The following is a 14440-nucleotide window of genomic DNA, read 5'->3' as shown; positions in this document are numbered from 1 at the left end:
TGTGATGTAAGTTTTATGGACCACTGCTGGATATTTTTGTGATGGGATGAAGGAGAACTGGCATAACTCTAATATTTCCCATCCTGAACTATGAAAAATTATTTAGAGATTGCATGCTTTTTAATACCGCAACTGATACTCAGCAATTGTACGGGGCTTAAGAGTGTTTAAAGCATTTTGAAACCACGATCTTGTAGCCATCCTTGCTGATCTGCTTTATGGGATTCTTGTGTTGTGTCCCTGTTTCTGAGATGAGGGGCAGGGGCTGAGGATGGCCCACCTAACCCCCCAGCAGAGGCGAGATAGAACTGTCTGAGTTTGATCCAGAGCTCAGTCAATTCCTGAACTAAGCTGCTTAATTTATTTTAACACTGTTTGGAGATTGTGGCCTTTCTACCATCCCACTGTTCTCGAGTGCAAAGCCAACCAGTTAGATGGGGAACTGATCACACTGTTGTTTACCCTACCTTAAACACCACCACCTATCACTTGGCATCTGATGGCATGAAGAGACCTTGAGTAGCCCATAATGTTGGTTTCCGTGCTACAGCATCTGATCAGTTTCTATCAGCCTTCCCACATCTGGTGCCCTCCAGATGCTGTTGGACTGCAAGCTCCATCCTCCTTGACCACTAGCCATGCTGGTTGGGAGTGATAGGAGTTGGGGGACCCACCATTTCTGGAGGGCTACAGGTTGCAGAAGGCTGGTTTATATTGTCAGCAATGCCATTAACTGCTTGCTAAAAATCAGAGGACCGTTTACAGAGCATCTCTCAAACAAACAAACAAAACATCAAACAGCATATCAGTGCCTCAAAATTAATTCCAATGCTTTGGATGGAAGCTAGCATGTCATCTTAATGTTCCTAAATATCCCAAGGGTCCACCACCCAGCCTCTGTCACATCCAACTGAAATCTGGACCTCTTCAGAACTTCCATAAACAGCATGTCAATCCTGTTAAATGACATTAGCCTCTCACTCTCTGCCATTTCCCCACCTTCCAAAAAGTAGGTCTGGTTTTCAAAACTGGATGTTAGCAGCATAGTTCCAGGGTTTATATGGTCACTTTCAACAATTCTTTTTCCTAAGCCAAATTTTGAAAATATAGGTAGGGGGAGTAGCTTTAATAAAACACGCTATGAGAATATGATTCTTTTTAGAGACACATGCAAGTCACAGAAGAAGTGGCCCTGTTCATTTACTACTCAGGACAGCATATTGCTTCCATAACAGAAGAGGGGCTTCATACTCAGAAAAACCTTTCCCAATTTTTGTGTGGCATAAGACACAATTTGGAAAGCCGTTGTTACTTAGATGCACCTTGTATTTCCACCTACACTCAGAAAAGGCTCCTGCAGCCTAACTGATTCTGGAGGTGAGATTTCAGCTAACAGGCAATAACTTAATTGTATCTGCAGGAACTTGAGGGGACAGTACTTGGAATATCAGTATTTCTTTTGGACCAAAGCCCAGAACACTTACTTTCCCCTTCTGTCTACAGGTGTTGGATAAATCAGGGAAATGATGCAGAGCAAGATCTGCAAAATGTTTAAGTATTCAACCTAAGAGTTTGCAGACTGAAATTAGAGAACTGAAGGTTTTACTATAGACAACATGATCTCTGATTTATTTTTATTTTTGTCAAAATGAAGTTCCTCAGCATTTCACCATTCTTCATCAACAGCAGGTGAACAAATGATCCTCTGCTTATTATTCACCACAAGTTGTTATTTCTGCTTTGACACAAATTATTCCCATGTCTGGTGGTCTATCAACAATCTGATCCATTTTTTTGTGCCTTGATATACTATCCTCCTCAATACTTCATCTCTCATTCCTCAATCTATGCTGCCCAAGAAAAAGTGACCTACTAAGTACCAAGAGTTCGTAAGAATCCTGACAAACAGCAACTACTTTTTATATTGTGATCATTTGGGCTGCACAGTATTTTCATTCACATAATATTGTATTCACTTCCTCTTAACGGCTCAAGGGAGGAGTCAGAGACTCGCCTGATATTCACATTTAAAGTGTTTCACATCTAACATGCTTACATAACCATGCTGCAAACCATTGTTAAAATTACTTTTTACAAATCCAACCTGCCTCTCTTATCAATAAATGTGATGTGAAGCAGTGAGTAAGATAATTTAGAATAAAACATTTTGCTTAATGTTAACCAGGCTACACAAATACTTGTGATTTTAAAACTCTGAAATCAGTTCTTTGATCTCAAGAAATACCTGCTCTCCCAAATTTATCAACAACTCCTCATGTTAAGGAGGGGTTCAGGTCATGTAAAACTTTGGGAAATATGAAATGGCTGCTCTCTTCTTGCTTTGCAAAGTTATAGAGCAAGAGTCCAAGCCAAGATGGTTACCTCATAAGGAGCAAGCTAATTAAACATCTTCCCAAAATCGTGACATATCTAAAACTGCTGTGGCCTTTTGGGAGTTGTATGCACCCCTCCTTGAGCTTCAACATTTACCATGTAAGAAATACTGATGAAACTGGGGCCAGTTTGTAAAAATATCCATAATTTATTGTTTGGGCAGAACTCCAAAACCACAGTACCTAATGTGATCAGTATTATAGCAGTTTATTATGTCAGTTTGTAGTGGCTTCTGTTCACTGCAGAATGTAATGCACAGTTTGCGTTCCTATCATAGCTACTATGACTATTTGTACTTTTTTGTTAGCTTTAACCAAAAGGTTAGCATGGATCAGAACCCCTTGGTTATGGAGCTGACAAATATAGGCAGGGCTATTATGGTGTCTATTTCCTTTTCTCCTATGAGATCATACAATATCTGGCAAAGTAAAGGAAGGGGCATACAATGCTGGGAAAGATGAAGAACAGACAGGCGTTGGGATACATATCTATTCCTCTTCTAAGTTTGATGAAAGCCTTCCGAGGCATGAATTTTGTACAATGAACAGAAACGACAGTAGATGTTCATGTCACTGATGTGGGAGTTAGGCTGCCGCTCCCTAAATTCCTCAGCACCTGCTCAGAAGATTGATGGTTTGGGAAGTGCCACGACTTTTGTGATGTGTGTGGTAAGATAGCCAACTGGAAGAGAGTCTTTTACTGGTCTTCCTGCCCCACACTTGCCTTTTTAAGGATTTTATTGGGTTGATGCATATCACCAACATTTTATCTGTATGCCGCTATACTGTAGTTAAAACCATGCTCCAGGCAGCTTGCAATATTAAAAGGTTTACAAAATTTATTAATTGCCATGAATAAATGTTCATGACAATTTCTGTTCTCATCCTGAAGCAAAGTTCTTAACCTGATGTACTATTTCTGGGTTAGCAGAGTCTGTAACCTGAAGCATCTGTAACCTGAAGCATCTGTAACCCGAGGTACCACTGTATGCAGCTGCATTAGTTTTAGTCACTGGATTTCATTCTTACTGGGACAAATGTTGTTTGCAGTTAGTAATACTGCTAGTTCTCTTTGTTTAGTGGATGTAGCCTACCTTGATTTCAGCAAGGCATTCGACAAGGTGCCCCATGATATTCTTGTAAAGAAGCTGGTAAAATGCGGTCTTGACTATGCTACCACTCAGTGGATTTGTAACTGGCTGACTGACCGAACCCAAAGGGTGCTCATCAATGGTTCCTCTTCATCCTGGAGAAGAGTGACTAGTGGGGTGCCACAGGGTTCTGTCTTGGGCCCGGTCTTATTCAACATCTTTATCAATGACTTGGATGATGGACTCAAGGGCATCCTGATCAAATTTGCAGATGACACCAAACTGGGAGGGGTGGCTAACACCCCAGAGGACAGGATCACACTTCAAAACGACATTGACAGATTAGAGAACTGGGCCAAAACAAACAAGATGAACTTTAACGGGGAGAAATGTAAAGTATTGCACTTGGGCAAAAAAAAAATGAGAGGCACAAATACAAGATGGGTGACACCTGGGTTGAGAGCAGTACATGTGAAAAGGATCTAGGAGTCTTGGTTGACCACAAACTTGACATGAGCCAACAGTGTGATGCGGCAGCTAAAAAAGCCAATGCAATTCTGGGCTGCATCAATAGGAGTATAGCATCTAGATCAAGGGAAGTAATAGCGCCACTGTATTCTGCTCTGGTCAGACCTCACCTGGAGTACTGTGTCCAGTTCTGGGCACCACAGTTCAAGAAGGACACTGACAAACTCGAACGTGTCCAGAGGAGGGCAACCAAAATGGTCAAAGGCCTGGAAACGATGCCTTATGAGGAACGGCTAAGGGAGCTGGGCATGTTTAGCCTGGAGAAGAGGAGGTTAAGGGGTGATATGATAGCCATGTTCAAATATATAAAAGGATGTCATATAGAGGAGGGAGAAAGGTTGTTTTCTTCTGCACCAGAGAAGCGGACACGGAGCAATGGATCCAAACTACAAGAAAGAAGATTCCACCTAAACATTAGGAAGAACTTCCTGACAGTAGGAGCTGTTCGACAGTGGAATTTGCTGCCAAGGAGGGTGGTGGAGTATCCTTTTTTGGAGGTCTTTAAGCAGAGGCTTGACAACCAAGTGTCAGGAGTGCTCTGATGGTGTCTCCTGCTTGGCAGGGGGTTGGACTCGATGGCCCTTGTGGTCTATTCCAACTCTATGATTCTATGATTCTAAGTTATTTTTGTGTGTTTTATGGTTTTCAATTTAGTACTCATTATATATTGTGGAGCCACATGTTAGAAGTCATCTTGAGGGTGCTGACCTTAAAACGTAGCCTACAAATATTTCAGATATCCTCCTCATAGCCAACGTGGAAGTGCAGTGGACTAGTGTCTTAACAGGTGTGGAATTGCTTTCTAACAAACAGGCTGGTATAGCAGGAAAAGGACTGAGGAGTGAGCTTCCCTTTTTCTGCAGCCAGCATGCAAACAGGCTGGTGGAGGAGAAAGAAAGCCATTCTCAACCAGCCCACTCACACATACCGGAGGCTAGGGAACAAACCAATGGATTCAAGTTACAAGAAAGGAGATTCCAACTAAACATCAGGAATAACTTTTTGACAATAAGAGTTGTTCAACTGACTCCCAAGAGAGGTGCTGAACTCTTCTCTCTTGGAGATTTGTAAGCAGAGGTTGAATAGCTATCTGTCATGTATAATCTAACTGAGATTCCTGCACTTCAGGGGCTGGACTAGATGACCCTAAGGGTCCCACGCAACTCTACATTTCTATGATTCTGAAAGATTGTACTGGGAAATGATGCTTTCCCCTCCTTTCCCAAGCAAGCAAAGAAGAGAAGTGGAGTGATTGTTGCTTATGCAGCTTCTGAAAAGGATGTGGTCGCAATTAATTCTTGTAACGCTCAGCATTTGCTGTATATCCACAAACCACAGTCATCTATGTGATTTATTTATCTGTGCTCAGTTGGAATACAATTTTCCTCCCTGTGGTGGTTTGCCTTGCGAAAAGCATGGAAAAACAGCAGCAGATAAGTTGTACTGCTAGAGTGGTGTCCATATCATGGCAAGCCAGGCTTCCTTGTGTGAGCCTACACACCCATCCTTCCCTGTTAGCAAATACAGAGTTAAGCGTCAGCTGTTGGAAGGCCAAGAGTGCAGTCTTGGTTACCTGGTTATCATTAACTAAAAGAAAGAAATACTAAGGCAGTTAGATCACATCTACAACATTATAGATGATAGAAAGTCAAATGGATTTGTTAAATTTAATGTCATCAATAGCATTGTTTTGCAGGAGCCAGCTGCTGCCTCATCACCTATGGACTTCCTTCCTCTTTAAAAGCAAATGTGTGTGTACACAGGTGTGCCTATTTGGGCATATTTTAACCTATTCCGTGACAAGAGGAACAAGCATATCAGAAGCTGAATGAATGAAAATTGCATACACACATACATGTATTTCACACACATTTTACTACAGATTATAAGAGCAACCCCAACACAAAAAACACAAATATGATAAAACAAAACAAGCACACACACACACAATTTCAAAGAGACTTCCCCAGATTGTAGGAGAGATAAAGGGAAGATAATGATATCCTAATTATTTAATGCATATATAACTTCAAAAGGTTAAAAACCTAGAGAATTCAATATAAGAAACAGTTGCAATATAATTTTGATTAGTGATAGCATATAAATTGAATGACCACTGGGGTATCTTACCCAGAAATATGGGGCAATGCACACTGTGCTTTTTTCTGGCTTAAGCATCCCTATGACCAACACCACCACTCCCCTTCTGCAGAATCCAATGCAGGCTTTTGACTTTTCCATCCCATCAGCCCCTAGTTGCAAGTCCTACCAATTCCATCCCTGCAGAACTGTGCCATTTCTTTGTGTTTTTAATTAAAAATATTTATATGTGTTCCTGCACTAGCATGCACATGTGTACACCCCCGTTCCATAGGTGCTTCTTATTTCCTTCCATACTAAACTGAGAAGCATCTCTGTTCTAATGACTAGTACATGGGTAGGCAAACTAAGGCCTGGGGGTCGGATCCGGCCCAATCGCCTTCTAAATTCAGCCCGTGGATGGTCCAGGAATCAGCGTGTTTTTACCTGAGTAGAAAGTGTCCTTTTATTTAAAATGCATGTCTGGGTTATTTATGGGGCACAGGAAGGAATTCGTTCATTCATTCATTCTCCCCCCCCCCAAATATAGTCCGGTCCCCCACAAGGTCTGAGGGACAGTGGACTGGCCCCCTGCTGAAAAAGTTTGCTGACCCCTGGATTACTATAATGGGACTGAAGGAGGCAGTCTGAATAATATTCAAGTGAGATTCCATTTGAACTAAGCTATTTCAAAAGGGGAGTAGGCTAACCTAACACATCGATTTTCATTTTGAAACCATTAAAGGCAGTTGCTTTCATTTGACAGAGGGAGCCTGGTTACCAACAAAGCAATCATCTTTAAGAAACAATGAGAGCAGTTGTCACTTGGCATGAAAAGGCATTTTTCCAAATAACAAACAACGGCAACATTTATTATTTATCTTAGTAAGCGCTTTTTTTTGATGGGACTCAATGGTACGCTGGAAGGCAGGATGCTGGGTGGATGTGAAGAGCAGACAGGGTAAGGTGGGGGGAGAGACTGAAGAAGTGAGGGGGGCACAAAGTGGGGCTTCACTTAATTGAGGGGGGACAGGAGAGAGAAAGGGGGGTCATGGTGAGTACCAGCACTTTCTTTTCCTAGACAAAAGCACTGTTATTAAGCATTTATGTAGTGCATTGTAAATGTCCAAAGTGCTTCATTATGTCAGCAAAACTACTCTGTGGGTAAGTCTGCAGAGTAAGAAACATTCAATGTCATCGTTGATGAGTTCTTACTCAAGTGAAAATGCATTAACACAAGCTATGGTAGCATATCATAAGACAAAACAGAAAAGGTGACTTACTCTGTATCTGGTGCCCTCCAGATGTTTGGGACTACAGGACCCAAACAGCCCCAGCCAGCATGACCACAAGTATGATGGGAACTGTAGTCCAAAACACCTGGAGATTACTAGAGCAGGGAAGGCTGCTGTACTGGAACCAGCTGCAAACAATGTATCTCAACAATCAGCACAAAACTTGGAAGAAAACACCACTCACCTTGCAGTACTCATCAATGGGTATAAGACGCTTGATAGCAACATCACGAATGTGGCTTCGGCGGAAGAGGATCTTGCCTACGGAATGAGAGACAAGAACAATGCAAGTCACTGCTTGTTTGGGCAATCCTCTGGTTCATTAGAACCTCACTTCTCAAAGAACTCCTTGATTGCTATCTTTATTCAGTGGCTCAAGCACAGACATATCCCATAAGGGCATTCAGACACATGGCAAAGCAAATGTTACACTGGAAGAAGCAAATCGCATTAACATAATCCCATGAATATAATTTCATTCATAGCTGTGATTTTAGATTGCTGGCCATTCATTCCATCAGGGATTGTGGAAACTCTAAAAATATAAATTAGTTCTTTTTTCCAAGTTCACAGTGTTATTTGTTGAATGCTTCTTCCCTGTTGGAACATTGCCTGGTTGATTTCAACAGAAATTAGTTATGACTAAGGATAGTGGAACAGGGTGTGTGTGTGTGTGCATTATCAGACAGGATAGAAATGCAAACCGATGAATTTTTATTTATTTAAAAAACCTTTTCAACTACACCTTTTTAAAAAAATACTATTAATGTTGCTCAAAAACTAGCATTTAAAAAACCCCAATAAGAAATAAAACAGCAGTTAGCAGCAATCAAGATAAACAAACAAAAGAGAGAGAAGGGAAGGAAGCCTAATCTGTTGACTCATACTACAGAGCAAACCTGTTTGCAGCAGGTACACCAGAGTTATATTGGAGTTTCCTGCAGCAAACCCAAGGTGAAAACCACAGCTATGTATTCCTTAAAATACCCCTGTAGATATGTGTGGAAGGCTTGACTGTAAGTATGTGTATCAGTGATTTACAGTTTTTGCCACAGATATACCAAGATGCTCCCTGCAACAAGTGCACCTGCCCCTTATAACAAGTAAAACTGCTTTGTCTGGATGTTCCTGCTGGAACAAAAAGGCAATGGTGATCCCAGTCCATAAAAGCTTGCTCCATTTTCTTTTCTGCCTTTTTGGATAGGTGACCACAAAACTGTCATGCTTGTAAGGTGAGAATGTATATACTTTAAGATGGAAGTAAGACGTGAGTTGTTGCTCCAGTGTGAGTGGCATTGAACTAAGAAAGCCAACACTCCTTTTCATGTACACGTGCACTGTATGTACTCCAAGAGAGAGGACCAACGGAAACATTCAAAGATGCTTACTATAGACAGGTCCTGCCCTAAGTGAGACAGCTGCCTCAGGAGGACAGAGCTCGGAGTGCCATGTGGCCTGCTACACTAGCCTGCTGTCTTCAGCTGCAGTAGAAGAAACTGTCTTTTCATTCCACCAGTCCAGCTGGCTTCTGTATGTGCCTTGGGGAAGGGTGCCATATTGTCCTTCATCTCAGGCAGCAAAGTTTATTGAGCCAGCCCGGGCTGAAATAACTCTGTCCTTATCTATTTGAGCACATGTTTATGTCAAGCTCTTGACTAGTAAGAGTTATCACAGGTGGAGGGGCAGACAGCTAGCCTAGAATCTATTTGCCCAATGAGCTAGCTTTGCAAATTCAAAGAAGAAATTATGATAGTCAAGTGTTTTCGAATTAATGATGGTCTGTTTGCCTTCTGAAGTTGCATAGCACCATGCAGGACTGTACCCCAATTGGATCTGATGACTCCTGAATGTTTGAACCACCCCATTGAGGGAAGAGTCTGTGTACAGAGCCTGAATGACAACTGCACAGGAGTTCCGCAAAGGAGTAACTTTTCAAAAAATATGATGTAGTAGAAAAGGCGTTCACAACTTTTTCTTCCAAGTTCAACAGCCCATATGAAGTTTCCCACCATCGTAGCTGCAGTTCTGAAGCAAGGAACATGGAAATTTGAATCAATCTGTCAGCAAGTCAAGCAAGATTGTGAAGAAGTCCTTCACAAGTTTAAGTCCTTCACAAGAAGTTTAAGATGCTGGCTCCTTTCTTATATCCACAATGGAAGAAATTTCATTATTTTGGGGGTGGGGCCTTTGTTTTATTGACAAGAATTTTCGTCCAAATTCTCTGTGGCCACAAATTATAAAATGTAATGTGCCACTACATCAACTAAAATCATCATGGAATTTTCATTATATTTTTTCAGTTGGTAGAAACTGGATATTCCAGTAACTAGGGTCAGCAGTGCTTCTTTCTATATTTAGAACTCAGACAGCAATTGGGTTGGCGTCTCTCCAAGATTCACTCAGTCACCAGAGTTGAAAGAAAATTTATAACTCACATTTTCTTATTGATGTGCACATAAAACATGCAAGCAATCAGAGTAAATGGCCAGTTAATCTCTCTAGCCATTTGCACAAGCAATCACAGTAATGCATGTTCATTTCTTCAACACATCCATGAGCATTATGGCTTTTCTATTTGATCCAGAGATATTGCATTCTTTTAAACTTTTGTGGGGGGTTTTTAAGGCAGCAGACAATAGAGTAGGAAAAGCACAAGTGCTCTGTGAGGACTCACAGAAAGCAGAACACAGTTCTCACATTTTCAGCTGGTGAAAGACACACCGCTATGCTTCCTGTACCAATTAATCTGGTCTGATACAGTTTAAACAACATTAGTGCCACATTTTTATTACTGTATGTGGGGCTAATTAATGAGAACGGATCCGGACAAGACAAAGATCTTATGGTTGAGTGGTCCCCAGGTACAGGACCTGGGTTATTTATCTTTTCTGGATGGAGTTCCACTCTCTCTGTAGAAAAAGGCATGCACTTTGGGTGTGCTCCTGGAACCATCTCAGCCATCAAGAGGCCCAGGTGATGATATCTGTGGCTCATAACGCCTACTACCAACTTCGGCTGGCACAACAAATAGTCCCTTTCCTGTATAGTACCAGGTGCACAACCTGCAGCCCTCCCGATGTTTCTGGACTACAACTTCCATCAGCCCCAGCCAGCATAGCCAGTGATCAGGGATGATGGGAGGTGTGGTCCAACAACATCTGGAGGGCCACAGGTTGTGCACCCCTGCTGTACAGGAATCGTTTGTCTATTGTGGCCTACGCATTGGCAACCTCGCAATTAGGCTACGGCACTGCATTATATGTGGGACGATCCTTGCACCTGCTCCAGAGGTCGCAGCCCGTGCAAAATTCAGCACTAGAGTGCTGAGTGAGGCAACTTACTGTACACATGTGTCATTTGCGTTAAAAAAGAGAAAAAAGCACCAGCTGCCCATTAGTCATTTTCAAGGTTTTGTTGTTGTTTAGTCGTTTAGTCGTGTCCGACTCTTCATGACACCATGGACCAGAGCACGCCAGGCACTTCTGTCTTCCACTGCCTCCCACAGTTTGGTCAGACTCATATTTGTAGCTTCGAGAACACTGTCCAACCATCTCGTCCTCTGTCGTCCCCTTCTCCTTGTGCCCTCGATCTTTCCCAACATCAGGGTCTTTTCCAGGGAGCCTTCTCTTCTCATGAGGTGGCCAAAGTATTGGAGCCTCAGCTTCACGATCTGTCCTTCCAGTGACCACTCAGGGCTGATTTCCTTAAGAATGGATAGGTTTGATCTTCTTGCAGTCCATGGGACTCTCAAGAGTCTCCTCCAGCACCATAATTCAAAGGCATCAATTCTTCGGCGATCAGCCTTTTTTATGGTCCAGCTTTCACTTCCACACATCACTACTGGGAAAACCTTGGCTTTAACTATACGGACCTTTGTTGGTAAGGTGATGTCTCTACTTTTTAAGATGCTGTCTAGGTTTGCCATCGCCTTTCTCCCAAGGAGCAGGCGTCTTTTAATTTTGTGGCTGCTGTCACCATCTGCAGTGATCATGGAGCCCAAGAAAGTAAAATCTCTCACTGCCTCCATTTCTTCCCCTTCTATTTGCCAGGAGGTGATGGGACCAGTGGCCATGATCTTCGTTTTTTTGATGTTGAGCTTCAGACCATATTTTGCGCTCTCCTCTTTCACCCTCAATAAAAGGTTCTTTAATTCCTCCTCACTTTCTGCCATCAAGGTTGTGTCATCTGCATATCTGAGGTTGTTGATATTTCTTCCAGCGATCTTAATTCCGGCTTGGGATTCATCCAGCCCAGCCTTTTGCATGATGAATTCTGCATATAAGTTAAATAAGCAGGGAGACAATATACAGCCTTGCCGTACTCCTTTCCCAATTTTGAACCAATCAGTTGTTCCATATCCAGTTCTAACTGTAGCTTCTTGTCCCACATAGAGATTTCTCAGGAGCCAGATGAAGTGATCAGGCACTCCCATTTCTTTAAGAACTTGCCATAGTTTGCTGTGGTCGACACAGTCAAAGGCTTTTGCATAGTCAATGAAGCAGAAGTAGATGTCTTTCTGGAACTCTCTAGCTTTCTCCATAATCCAGTGCATGTTTGCAATTTGGTCTCTGGTTCCTCTGCCCCTTTGAAATCCAGCTTGCACTTCTGGGAGTTCTCGGTCCACATATTGCTTAAGCCTGCCTTGTAGAATTTTAAGCATAACCTTGCTAATGTGTGAAATGAGTGCAATTGTGCGGTAGTTGGAGCATTCTTTGTTACTGACTTTTAAAGCCAAAACAATTTAGGACCACCTTCCTTTGTACAGATCCAGACAAACTGTACACCCTTTAGAGAAGGCTCTGATGGCCAGACCATTATAGTGTATCATAATGTGATAGAACAAAAGCAGGTTCTTTCAGAGTCTAGAACACTATTTGGGAAGCTTCCACTGTGCTGGCTTTAAATGCCTACAAAAAACATGCTCATTTCTTCAGCCTTTCTGTGTCTCTATTTTCTGATCACACGGCTGGAACATTTCTGTAGTAATTTTTCACGAAATATTTTACTGGGTTACTAATGCATTTTGATATTATGTATTTATTTATAGCTCGTGATACCATACTTTATGCAAACAGTTTAGAGATTTTGTTGTATTAAGTAGCATACAAGTCAAACAAACAAGGGATTTCCAGTAACGTCAAGATTTGTTTATAGTTTAGTTACAAGCAAGCCTTTAATATAGCCTTGCAAATATGAATATTACAAATTTCCTAGAAATATTTAAAAACATTCTAATCAATTTATGTATATAGAGAGCAGTTGAGTGTTTTAACCTGATAAATTAAATAAAGGTATATAGCAGAGTTTGTAAGAAGCCAGCTAGTCATAAATATACACAAAATTTCTCCACTCCTTGTCTGCTAGGGGAAGTGACAGATACAGGAACTCTGCCAACATCTTAAGATGTAGAAATGCTACTGGCTCCTTCTCCCTCCACTCCAAGGAGCAGGCATTTTATTTATATACAATGCCCTGCCCTATTCTGAAGTCTCAAGGCAGTTACACTTTAAAAAAAATCACCACAGTAGCCTTCTCCCCTTTGCAGCGATTTCCTTTGCAAAGGCAATCATTAATGTCCCACACACAAAACCTTCCAAGAGACATAAATATTAAAGAAGCAATCTTGAAAGAGGCAGGCACCCTCCAATTATTCAGGCCACATTTTTATGACATGAACTGACCCCATACTTTTTTTTTTAAAAAAAAGAATGTATTTCTGCACAATTTAGCCATTTACTTTCAGCACAACTCTGCAAGAAAGAAAACCATGAAACAGAAACATCAGCACTGTGTTTAGGAAAGAGTTCAAAGCCAAGTCCTTTAAAAGATACTCATACAAATATGCTTCCTTATTCCTAATGAGATTTGACTTGTTCTCAATTTTACATTCGACATCTGCAAGTATAATAGCTTCAGGTATAAAATGTTGTCTTTATTTCTAAAGCGGGCAATGCCAATGTGTGGAAATGTTGCTATTTAGGTTTGTGCTGTTCTGAAAATGGATTATAAGCACTTGCATTCCCACAACAGAGGATTTCCAAGGCAGCAATCCTGGTCAGTTGAAAAGAGCTGGACTAAGCATCCAAGCTTTGAAATAGGAGTGATGGAGAGCACAGCAATGGTGAGGTTTGTAAATCTACCACAAATTGCATCATATGCCATATGTGAAGAACTTCTACATTAGAACAAACAACTTCAGTTTCTAGAGACAGACAAGGCAGATTGCAATCGCAAATCCTTTAATCATTTAGCCATTTATATTCCCTTCCTTGGACGGTTCCATGTACCAAAATGCCTGCTCAAGAGGCTTCTTATCTGAGCATTCAAAGGGCAGGGATAGAAAAGGTCTGTTTATTTGCTTTTTAAAACCTCTCTCTCAATCACAAAATAATGTATAGCTGTTTTAAAAGCCCGCTCCTTACAAAGTCAACTATTAAAAGATTTCAAGTTTGTCACTTTAAGAAACTGCAAGTTAGCCGTTTCCCAAAAGGCAATCATTTCAATTAGCTAAGTTGTTTCAGTAGCCAATATGGCAAGCTCCAAATATTGTTGAACCTGTGGCCCTCCATGTCACTGGAATACAGCTTCCATCATCCCTAATCACTGCTCATGTTGGCTAATAGGACTAATGGGAGATCGAATCAAACAATATCTGGAAGGTCCCCCATCAGTACCGTGATTTAAAGGGTAGCCAAAGTACCACCACTCACATTTTTTTAATATTTAAAGCTCAAAGTATACATGGGTTGGAATGCAAAACTATTTCCAGCAATTATAACAAAAATATCTGGGGTCATTTTAGACATCAGATAAATAGGTTGCATGCTACATAAAGGAAACCAGCAAAGCTATGTATGGGTACAATCCCCAGTGAAGAGGTAAGGCTTCACATCCCAAGCGGGGAATGTCAAAGACACCAGAAAAATCTGCACAGGAATATCCAATTACATTAACTTCCTCAGTCTCCTTGCTTACATCAATTCATTTGGTTATTGCTTTTTCAACATCTGAGAGTATTAGGGAAAATCCTACATGGAAACAATATAAGGCTAAA

At 41.3% G+C, this 14440-nt stretch overlaps 1 protein-coding gene across 6 annotated transcripts in view; it reads right to left on the bottom strand.

The window, feature by feature from the left end:
* SH3PXD2B (SH3 and PX domains 2B) overlaps positions 1–14440 on the bottom strand; it is a 116665-nt gene that overhangs the window by 42509 nt on the left and 59716 nt on the right. For all 6 annotated transcript variants that reach the window (XM_083483488.1, XM_083483490.1, XM_083483489.1 and 3 more), the window contains one exon: positions 7571–7647. In XM_083483488.1, coding sequence (XP_083339614.1) covers positions 7571–7647 — 77 coding nt within the window. The remainder of the gene's footprint in view (positions 1–7570; positions 7648–14440) is intronic.

Source organism: Podarcis liolepis, assembly GCF_965112155.1.
Source record: "Podarcis liolepis genome assembly, chromosome: 2".
Lineage (NCBI taxonomy): Eukaryota > Metazoa > Chordata > Lepidosauria > Squamata > Lacertidae > Podarcis > Podarcis liolepis.
Note: the sequence above shows the minus strand (reverse complement) of the source record. Positions and strands in the feature narration are given on the sequence as shown.